Below are 11,759 nucleotides of genomic sequence, written 5' to 3'. Positions count from 1 at the left end.
GTTAATGTGAGAATTAGCATTCAAAAAAATATCCATTGTCTTTTATCAATGGCGATGACTTTAAAGGGATAGTTCACCCAAAAATGAAAATTTGATGTTTATCTGCTTACCCCCAGGGCATCCAAGATGTAGGTGACTTTGTTTCTTCAGTAGAACACAAACGAAGATTTTTAACTCAAACCGTTGCAGTCTGGCAGTCATATAATGGAAGTGATTGGGAATCACGGCTTTGAGAGTCAAAAAAACATACACAAATAAAACCAAATTAAACCCTGCGGCTCGTGACAATACATTGTTGTGTAAAGACGAAACGATCGGTCTGTGCAAGAAACTGAACTGTATTTATATTGTTTTTTTACCTCTGATTCACCGCAATGTCCGAACTGTCCTGCGATCCGCCGTAAAGCAAGAAGAAGAAGAAGACGCGTCACGCGCCGGCTGTTGAGAACGCGCTCAGGACAGTTTGGACATTGCGGTGAATCAGAAGTACAAAAACTATATAAATACTGTTCAGTTTCTTGCACAGACCGATTGTTTTGTGTCTTTACACATCAATGTATCGTCACGAGCTGCAGGGTTTCATTTGGTTTTGTTTGTTTGTTTTTTTTTACTCTCAAAGCCCTGATTCTTATTCACTTCCATTATATGACAGACAGACTGCAACAAGTTGAGTTAAAAATCGTTGTTTGTGTTCTACTGAAGAAACCAAGTCACCTACATCTTGGATGCCCTGGGGGTAAGCAGATAAACATCAACTTTTCATTTTTGGGTGAACTATCCCTTTTAAGAACCCTTATACATGCTCTCAATTCATTTTCTCTAAACATCTGACTTGTTTTCAGGCTCTCAAGTATTTTTTTAAGGACAAATCTTTAAATGTGTACAATACAACAAAATTTGCAACGTTGCTATCAATAATCTCAAATGCCCAAATATCAGCCGATTAATTGCTCTGTTATTTACTCCTGACAGTCTCTGATCTGTTACTCATCTCAGTCATGTGTAGTTAATCAGCCCTCTGCATTGTCACACATTTATTGCACCATAGTCTTGCGTCACGTCATTCCCAGTCTGTGACTGATTTTGATCTGCAGCAGTGTTGTCGTGAAAGGATTGTTTTAATAGTAGTCTGTCTGGGTGTAGGAACATTCTGGCCGAGTGTTCCGGCTCCAATTCGATGAGTTCCAGATCATCAGCAGTTCCCACGATGACACTATCCTTATCTGGGACTTCCTCAATGTGTCGACCAATGGGCAGACGGAAGGACGATCGCCGTCCCGCACGTATACCTATATATCCAGATAGCAGGTAGCACATGTTTTGACTGGATTTTATTGAAGTTCACACACATCAGAAGACAAAATCTAACTTACATGCATGTGATCTCATGACAGGGAAGCCCTGGTGGCGTGCGGAGTGTGTGCGAGTGTGTGTGGGGACTGTTCGGGTGACCCAGTCTCTGTGGAAGTGTGCCAGGATCAAAGGTCGAGGAACGCCACCACCAATCCCCTCAACTTCACCCTCCTCTCTCCATCTGTCCGTTTTATTTCTCCCCCTCTTCAGTCGTTTTGAGGGCCGCCCCACAACACAAACTGCGTCAGTTCTCTTTCTCCCTCTCTGTGGAGGAGGAGGTGGAGAAAAGATGGAGAGAGCAATGCCATTAAGCAGAGAACGTAAGGGTGGGCGTGGAGCCCCCCTCACCCCTGCCACTGCGTACAGAGTGACTGCTGCCCCGGCTCCACCCCCTGGGCCCATGAACTCTGTATCTATCTTTTGTTTGCTTTATTTTTATTGATTAAAACAGAAAAATGAAAAACTAAAGGGAGAAGGCAAGGTGTGAGTGCCTTCCTTCCCTCAGGACTGTTCTGCATGAATGAGTGAGCGATGGGATGTGTAATGTGAGCTGGTCAACCCCTCGGTTTCTGTCTTACGTTTTTGTTTTTTTATGCTTTTCCCTTTTTTTTTTTTTTTTTTTTTTTTTTTTTTTTTTTTTTTTGGATATGTATTTTTTTTTTAATAATAACCCTGATTTCTTCGGGTAAAAAATTAGAAAAAGTTAATACTTAAATTATTGAAGAAAAAACCCTAAAGGCACATTAATGGATTGTTTAATGTTTTTTTTTTTTTTTTTTTTTTTTTTTTTTTTTTTTTTTTTTTTTTTTTTTTTTTTTTTTTTTTTTTTTTTTTTTTTTTTTTTTTTTTTTTTTTTTTTTTTTTTTTTTTTTTTTTTTTTTTTTTTTTTTTTTTTTTTTTTTTTCCTTTTTTTTTTTTTTTTTTTTTTTTTTTTTTTTTTAGTTGGGAAATTGACTTCATATTTTCTTTTCTTGTGAAATTGTATGAATAATTGTAGTTTTTTGACTCTTCTCCTGATATGTCCCTCCATTTCTCATTTTTAGCTCTGTCCGTCTCGTTCCCCTTTTCACTGTCTGCTCGTCTAGGTTCTGAATGACCCATAACTGATCTGAATTTAGTTGTAAACAGAACTGTCTCGTCTAAAATGGTGTTGTATATTGCAAAGATTTTTTTAAAGAAAAAAAAAGCGTTATTAATAAGAATAAAGTACTTGACTGTGAAGGAGTGTTAAGAAGCTTGCACAATCGCCTTGTGTTTTTCGTGTGTGTTTGTACGCATGATTCGCCCTTTTGAGATAAAGGCTTTCCGACAGGCCCAGATTTCAGTAACCTGCCCGCAGCGCCTGCCAAGGCCTCCAGAAATCGCAGGGCTGCTGTTCAAATATTTAAGTTTACCTCCTGCTCCGAATATGTGGAAATTGGCAGTACTGTCATTTTCGTCTTATTTGATTTCAGCTTTCCTTATGAACGCCACCATGGCAACAGCCACCATACAAGCCCAGTTTGGGTAAATCATTTCAGCGCTGTAGCAATTCAAAAAATGTTTGAATGCAGAGCAATATTTTAGTCTGACGTCTCAAGAATCAGAGAGTTCCGTTCTGTGCGAACTTCAGAATGGAATTCCATTGAAATAAGGCATTAGACTGAATTATGGCAGGCTGCTGTCAGATTGTGAGACATAAGGGTGGATATGAGAGAGATGGAGACATTATAAAGAGGGAGGATCAAAGTCAGTCTTCAGACGGGGGAGAGAGAGGCGACTACTGCCCAATATGGGTGATCCGGAATGCAGTAGATGTCTAGAGTACAGACAAAATCTCAAAGCAGCCCGTATACATGTTTTCTTTTGAGAAAACTTCTCAGTTTTGTTGTTCTTATTGTTTAGCTTTCTTATTGTTTGGAACTCTTATGATAGTTACACTAGTTCTAGCCTTTATTACACGGTGTGCAAGTGTGCATTTTAGGGCTGTAGTTTATACCCTCTGGGTCCACCAGGTGGCAATAAAACTGCTGGAGAGCACAGGAGAGTTTGGACCCCAAAATACACCAATGTTCAGGGTAATGGTGTCCTGGAACAGATAAAACCCACTGATCAATGCATCCACAAAATAAATATTTTAATAGTATGAATGGTATCAAAATATTTCATCTCTCAAGACTTCACCAGCCCCAAGTGGTTTTGGGACAGTAATTTGCAACATTTAGGATTACAACACTTGCAGGGCTGGAAGCTCCGGGGTCAGTTCAAATAACTACTCCGATACATTTAACTCTCTAGAGTGAAAATCAACTCATGTTGGGACCAGTAATGGATATTTTGTTGTAAAACAGCCATGAACATCAGTGCAGATCAGCGTTTGCTCACAAATGTTGTCTTTTATAAGCCCCTTTTTCATACTTTAATTTCTTTTGTGGATTGTGGGGGATTGTACCATCTTATTAGTGGTCAGGATATTTAATTTGGCATTCTGTGCTGTTAAATTATATTTACACTACCGTTCAAATGTTACCGTTCATTACATTTTTTTTCTTCAAGAAAGAACTTTTATTCAGCAAAGATGCATTGAATTGATCAATCAATCGTACTGTACTTCCGGACTTTTGATTTCCACAAAAATATGGACCAGCACAACTGTTTTCAACATAGATAGAAATAAGAAATGTTTCTTGAACAAGAAATCAGCATATTAGAATGATTTCTGAAGGATCGTGTGACACTGGAGACTGGAGGAATGGCTGCTTAAAATTCAGCTTTGCATCACAGGAATAAATTACATTTTAAAATATATTAAGATAGAGAAGTTACTGTAAATTGTAATTGTTTAACAATATTTCCTTTTTTTCTGTATTTCTGATCTTTTTGAGCTTCTTTCAAAAACATTTAAAAATCTTACCAACCCCAAACTAATGAACCTTTAAATATCACTTTTTCATTGGATGAATATGAAAGACTCTCGATGCTCCTGGTGAAATGTGAAGTATCTGAGGCAAAAAAAAAAAAAAAACTACACCTTCACCAGGAGGTCTAATAGGATTTTCTTGACAAATACATTCTGAATGACTTTGGTTCTTGTTTACAATCTCATGGCTGTTATAGGACCAAGGTTGACATTTGATAAGTTCACAAAGCAGGTCCTTTAATCGCCCTTTTGGTCATAAGCATCCAAGTCGCCAAGTCTCAGCTAATGCACATTATGCCGCGCACTTACCAGTTTTCCAGCCATACAACTCAACGCAAGTAGAGCTCTTTGCTCTTTTATGGTGGGACAAATCAAAGCTGTGGCACTGGACATTAGAGGGGAATTCTTTGGCCTCTGAAGTGCTTGGTCCCCTTGTTGTCAGAGTTTAGAGACTGGACACTTGCCCAGGAGTCTTTGGTAATATTTGCATGATTACACAATGTTTAAGCAACTCTGTCCTTCGACTGTGACTTCTACCGAGAGGTCGGTCCTAAAGCCTAACCTACTTGCGTTTTAAGGAAAAGCGTCTCACTAGATCCTCTGTAAGAAGTGATCTTTGCGCAACAGTCAGTGTTTGTTGTATTACTGGAGAGGTGGAGGAGAGGTGGAGGTCTGCTGGACTCTTTTGCTCCTCTTGCTGACCGTGGTAAAGCTGCAGGGCTGCAGGTCGGGCTGCTCTCCTGGAGGGAAGCGTTTCATAAAATGCACGTCTCGCTGGTTGGGTAACGTGTTCGGACCTCTGCGTGGTCGGCCCTTTTTGGTGAAGCCAATGTACCAGCCCACGTAGCGCGCTGACATCCAAGCGGTGTAGTTATTCTCAAGCATTATCTCGAAGAAAATGCAGCCTCCGTTTACGTTGCTGTCTTTCTGGAATGGAAGAACGTATGCATTTTCTTTAAAAGAAAGAGCCATGTTTAATATACACTCACTGGCCACTTTATTAGGTACACCTGTTCAACTGCTCATTAACTGCTCATTATGGCAGCAACTGCATTTAGGCATGTAGACATGGTCAAGACAATGTGCTGATGTTCAAACCGACCATCAGAATGGGGAAGAAAGGTGATTTATGTGACTATGTATGTGAGGTGGTTGTTGGTACCAGATCGGCTGCTCTTTGTGGATTTGTGTGCCATGTCACAAAGTTAAAATCATCTCACACTGTTTACTTTATCCTTGTTGAATCTATGCCACAAAGAATTAAGGTAGTTCTGAAGGCAAAAATGGGTCCGACCCGGTACTAGCAAGGTGTAGCCTACCTAATAAAGTGGCTGGATAATGTATCTCCAGATATATCGCTATATTTGGTCCATAATCTATTCTAAAAATTTCATTTTGCAAAAAGAAGCTTACTTAAATTTTGATCTCACTGGAATTTTTGTGAAACAAGCTCGTTATTGCCAGCTTTTTCATCAAGAGTCCAACAAAGATGTGCGTTTTATGGGGGTTTCACACTGACAAGTGACCTCAGGTTGTTTCAAATAAGTGTGTGAACAGCTCTTCAGAGCGCGAATGATTTAAAGGATGCAGGCCCTACAATATCAAGTACAGCCATTTTTCAGTAACTCACCTTGCCCACAAGCTTCCCCTTACGGTTCATGCACAAGTAGTAGTTCGTCTCTTTCCCTCTTATTCTCACTTGACTCCCAAAGGTGTCGGCCTCCACCACGAGCTGGGCTTGTGAAGAAACACAAAAATACAAACATACAGGAATATAAATGAACATAACTGACACTGAAATGCATTCGATGCACTGTCATAGAAATTACAGTTTAGCATAAGAGTTTAGCAAGACAACTATGGTTGGCAGATGATTTTTTTAACTTCAGGTTTTAGTATAGAAGTGTGTTAATCCTAGCAGAATGTATAATTTAATATACATTTACACTTATTCATTTAGCTGAAGATTTTGTCCAAAGTGACTTCAAAAGAGGACGTAACATGATTAATATAAATAAATTGTTAATAAATATAGATAAATTGTTAATTGTTGTATTTATTGTAAATTCCTTATTTCTAGACATAAATTAAATATAATATTCTTTATTACACAGATAGATAGATAGATAGATAGATAGATAGATAGACAGCAGACATAAATATATATACCACTAATAATAATTAATGTGTAGAGGTAGGCTGACACATTCAGACGATTCCTTACCATATTTATCCCCATCCTCTCCCATGGCGGTGATTTTCTTGCCGAGCACCTGGACGTGTTTTCCGCTGGTCCGACTGTATAGTTGGTAAACCCGATGGTGTTTCCGGCTCAGGCCGTCCCGCACACCTGTCTGATTCTCTACGTGTACTCCAAAGTTTACATTTTCCACCGCTAACACCTGCACAAACACAGGAGTCAGTCACAAATCGCTTTTATTGATTTATGAACTATCAATTGATATATGGTTTTATTATTGGTAACACATGCATACTGTAAGCACCTGTAATGGGCCGTAGAACAGTAACACGACCTGGAAGCATCTGGCCAAAGAGAAATAGAAAAGACACATGTGATTGTGTGACATTTGCATCTGCTCTAGTGGCGTTTCTAACCTTTGTAGCAGAGACTGAGGTTGGATGGCACACCTTTCAATTTTTTGTTGAATATCTCTTGTGCATCAAATGCTAAGACAAAGCCAATTATAATAGGTGCAAATGAAAGCTTAAGTCCTTAGGTAAAAAAGGCACTCAGTATTACAAAATATTTCCCTTTTTTAAATTCATGATATTATTTTATGGTTGGCTACAGTTATAAGAGGTAGGAAGAAAAGATGAAAATGTTTATTTTAACTCAAACTAACACCACATGTGAGTGTCTGCATCTATTTAAAGATCAATGTTCAGATCTGCTATGAATTGTTAATAATACTTTATACATATGCCAACCAACCTCACTCGCTCTCCTTTCCTAAATGATGTCAGCCAGGCATCATAATGTATCACAGGCTTCCAAATCTACCAAAATGTACTTCCCGTCTTCATTAACAACATTAATATATTTTATCGTTCTCTTAATTATTAATATTTCTCGCAATTATTTTATATCATTTTTAGCTGGAGGGGTTAAGGGCTTTTTGTTTTAACATTTAAAAAAAATAATTCGTTAATTAATTAATTAACTAATTAAAAGTTGTCCTCATCTTGACAGGTATCACACGGGAGGGCAAACCCTCAAAAAATGATCCGCCCTGATTCAACTCACTCTGGTCTTCTCTATTTTATGACATTTCTTATTGAACAAAATATTACTACTGATTTTGATATATGGGTAAATGATGCTCATTTTTGTCCAGAAATATTAAGTGCATTAAAGAAATATATATAAAAAAAGTTTAAAATGTAATCATATATACAATGGCATAGAATACACCTGTGATGAACATGCTGTCAATTTCTGAATCCAAATCACTTTGATCTTTTTTTTCTGGGGCTTAACGCAATAATGTCTTGGTGTAACTGTCTGAAGATCATAAAAAGCAGGAAGAAAGCGTTTCTTAAAAAATCTGAAATTATTGAAGAAAGACATTTTTGCATAAGTAGTTTATTATAATGTTATATTATTTATAAAAAAAATAAGAAGTGAATCATTTTTATTTTAAATTGTTATCAAAATATTGAAACACATCTGGCCACATAATTAAAGTCACTGTGGTGTAACTAACATGCAGGAAGCCATTTTGTTGTCATGTGTCAAGAAAACCATAAAACAGAGGGGACCCCTTTAGACCCTCATGACTGTGTGCTATGAGTATTAGGTTAAAAAAATCAAATATATTAACTTTTAAAACACATTTTTACAGGTTAAATGGACTAAACCAATATTTGTGATATTCATGACTAAAAATATATTTTTAAACTTTAATAGTTTTGCAAAATGTAAATATTTTTGATTGTAGATATTTTCATTTATGGTTACTTTTTTTTTTTTTTTTTTTAGCAAAGAGTAGCATTTTTAAGCATTAACTCTCTTTTTATTCATTTCAGACTTGCTTAATGACCAACACAGGACTTCTACCCTACAGTCTAAGCAGGATTCAGACCTAGAAAGTCTCATTATCAGTGTGCATGCTGCTGTTATCTGAGAAGACACTGGGTGGGATGTGTTATTATGAGAACCCAGCATCTGCTGAGGCTATCGTCTGACCCAGAGATGGGAAACACAACAAATGCTCAGGCTGGACAAAACGGTGGACCCATCAGTAGATGGAGACTCGCTACAAAACAGCCTTCAACTCATACTGAACAATTACACGTGAAACTTACAGCACGACAGCAGAGGACAGCGTGGACTGCATCGCTCCAGCGCTTCTATCACCCCGGACAGTGAGATCTTTGAGGCGATGGTTTTAAAAACTGGAGCCAAAACCGGACACAGACCCAGGTGAGCATCTGAGCGCGTGTTGGAGGATTGTTCAGAGAGAGTCTTCTCGCAAGCAAACCTGTTCGGATGTATACTGGAGAACGACAGGTGAAAAACAGGTCATCCTCCTGTGTGACCCCACACTCCACATGACACACTGACAATAGATGGATATTAAAAAGCTTCCCAGTGTTCCTTCCTGCAGTATCCTCAAGAACGCTGCTGTCTTCCCACAAAAACGCGGAATTCAGGGGTCCTCCTGCCCTTTAAGAAGTCTTTGCTAGATTTTCTCCTTTTCCAGGCTTCTTTTGTTTGGCTGTGGGGTGGAAAGGACCCCTCTCTCGCCACAGGACAGTGCGTTTGCTGAATGAGAAGGAAGCGCAGCTGAAGTGGAACGGAGATGGGCGGGGTGCGCGCAGGGGCAGGGATGATGATGGGACGATGTTTCTAGCTCACTTATCATCACCAAGGTGGGGCGATGGAAGAGAAGCGGTTCGACCGTCCAGCAGTAACCGAATTCAAAACTTTCAGCACTTTTAAACTGCTTACATAAACCGAGTGACCTTTTATTAAACGGAAAGGGTTCGGGAAGTCTGGACGTACCGCTTAAAGGTGCATTCAGTCGTTAGTTTGCTAATTAAAACGTTAAACAGTGTTTTGAGAAATACCACATGCGATAAAGATTAAAGTCCTGTCAGTCTTGGAGAAAAAAAGCGGTTTTTAATCTACATGGAGCGGGGCGCCCCCTCATGGTCGCCGCCATGTTGACATCGCATTGCCGTGTCATTCAGCTGACCCGGTTACTAATAATAAAGATATTACTTAATGCATTTATTAAGGCTTTTTGCATGAAAAAAAATAAATTTAAACAAAACAGGAAAAACCAAACATACACACAAATCCTCTATAACCAGCAGCCCTGCTAAAATGTTTTTAAAACCCCCCGCAAAACCAGCCTTGGTTAGCTGGTTTTAGCTGGTCATCCAGCCTGGTCATAGCTGGTCAGCAGGCTGGTTTTAGAGGGTTTTTGACCACTTCTTTAGCTGGTCAGTCTGGGAGCTAAAACCAGCTTGACCAGCCTAGCCAGGCTGGGAGACCAGCTAAAACCAGCTTCCAGCTTAAACCAGCTAAGACCAGCCAACCAGCTGGTTTTAGCTGTTTTTTTTTAGCAGGGAGCCCCTACCAGAGTGATAAAACAAACAACGCAGTACAACCCGCAAATATGGTATGTCAACCATGAAAATATGTTGTGATTAAATCTAGAATATCCATCATATGGATATGTGTAGTGTAAGGTAGAGAAAAACATATGAACAGGAATAAAATGATAAACAAACAAGCAACAGTAGTTAGCAAACAAAGCTCATGCATCCAAACCAACAGGTGTCAGTATAAAGTGTAAAACCACTGATACTATCTTGGCAAATAAGTACCAGCTAAACCTAAACAAACACTTACTTAGTGCATCCCTTAAAAATTAGATTTCTGTTAAACCTAAAGGGGTACTGAGCAATATTAGGCCATATTTAAACACTTCAAAATAGAAGAGAGGGTGTGAGAGAGGTATGTAAGCAACAAGTCGTTCCAAAATGAACATTTCACAGGGATTTCAGAAACACCGCCCGTTTTCCCTCCTCCTCTGACCACGATATAACCGCAGACACCCGGGTCAGCCAACAAGCGCCAGCACTGCATGCTTCTCCACCCCACTTCTCTCGCCCCAGCACCCCTGTGCCCCATCCAGGAGGAGCAATAGATGTGTGCAAGTGAAGGAGAGAGATGTAAATTAGCGGGTAGCTAGACAGGTCACGGCCCGCTTGGCGGTTTTGAACATCCTAAATGAGCCGTGTCACATTTCCAAAATACTATAACTCATTTCCTCTCACCTTAAAAATCCCGTAATTTCCAGAGACAACAAACATTTTTGATTAGTGTAATGGTTTGATATTTCATCTCCACTGGAGAGCATTGAGCAATTAGCAGGTCATAATGATCTGATATTCAGCGTATACACACCCGGTTGTGCGAACAGCTATATTAGATTGAGTTAGGAAGCCTGGTTGACTGGATCACACTCACCGTTGTGATTGTATAACCTTTTGTACCAGCATTTCTCTGCTCTTTGTCTTTCAGTGTCTGGACTTCAGGCCCTCCACCCAGATTAAATTTTTAGATGAAGTCCAGAGATCTTCATGTGAAAGGTATCAAATGCACATTCTTTTAGAACTCTTTGAATTTCAACATTCTGTTTTAGTTTTCTTAAAGGAACATTTGTGTTGATTACCACAAAAATAAATAAATATTTCAACTCACTTGTGGAAAAAAATCAAGGTTACAGTGTTTTAAATCCTTTATAAATTGAGCATATTTACTTCCATTTTGAGGCATTTACAATGGAAGTAAATGGGACAAATATTTGGAGGATTTAATAGCAGAAATGTGACACAATTTTATAAAATGCACTTAAATAGTTCTGTTAAAACTTGTGCATTCTTTGAGCTGTAAATCTATTTAATTAATCATTTTTAGGATTATTTTAAAGGTTTAGGGTTTATGGCATTGCATTGTCATGTTGGCAAAGCAGTAAAACTGAATATAACATTACGAAGAACATTTTAGGAAGTAATATATTGTGTAGTAATATATATATAGTAAAATATATTGTGACTATACTATTGAAACAGTGAGTATTTTAACGTTTACAGATTGGCCAACACACTCTCATAGCAATTTGTAACTATTTTATGTTTTGGCAAATTGGTGGCTAATTCATATCAGTTCGTAAAATCTCTCTCATACCCAACTGATGGTTATGTTTTTCTTAAAATAGTTTGTTTCCATATGAATCACATCATACAAATTTATACGAAATTGCTACTAACTCGTTGGTAGCCAAACAGTTGGAAGAAAATACTACGGCAGTCAATGGCTACCGTCAACTGTTTGGTTACCAGCATTCTTCAAAATATCTTCTTTTTCTATCTTCAACAGAAGAAAGAAACTCATACAGGGTTGGAACAACTTGAGAGAGAGTAAATGATGACAGAATTTACATTTTTGGTGAACTGTCTCTTTAAGTTTTCT

General features: G+C 38.4%; 1 protein-coding gene across 1 annotated transcript; it reads right to left on the bottom strand.

Moving 5' to 3' along the window:
* Positions 1-4,292: 4,292 nt before the first annotated feature.
* LOC107742373 (fibroblast growth factor 18-like) lies at positions 4,293-8,745 on the bottom strand. Its single transcript, XM_016555322.1, has 5 exons — positions 8,579-8,745; positions 6,757-6,796; positions 6,477-6,654; positions 5,883-5,989; positions 4,293-5,179 (listed from the first exon to the last, which is right to left on the bottom strand). Exons 1-5 carry the CDS (start codon positions 8,608-8,610, stop codon positions 4,895-4,897), a joined length of 642 nt encoding a protein of 213 aa, XP_016410808.1. The 5' UTR covers positions 8,611-8,745; the 3' UTR covers positions 4,293-4,894.
* Positions 8,746-11,759: the final 3,014 nt, after the last annotated feature.

Source organism: Sinocyclocheilus rhinocerous, unplaced genomic scaffold, assembly GCF_001515625.1.
Source record: "Sinocyclocheilus rhinocerous isolate Xijiao unplaced genomic scaffold, SAMN03320098_v1.1 scaffold1127, whole genome shotgun sequence".
NCBI lineage: Eukaryota > Metazoa > Chordata > Actinopteri > Cypriniformes > Cyprinidae > Sinocyclocheilus > Sinocyclocheilus rhinocerous.
The sequence above is the reverse complement of the archived record's forward strand: the minus strand, read 5'-3'. Positions and strand labels throughout refer to the sequence as shown.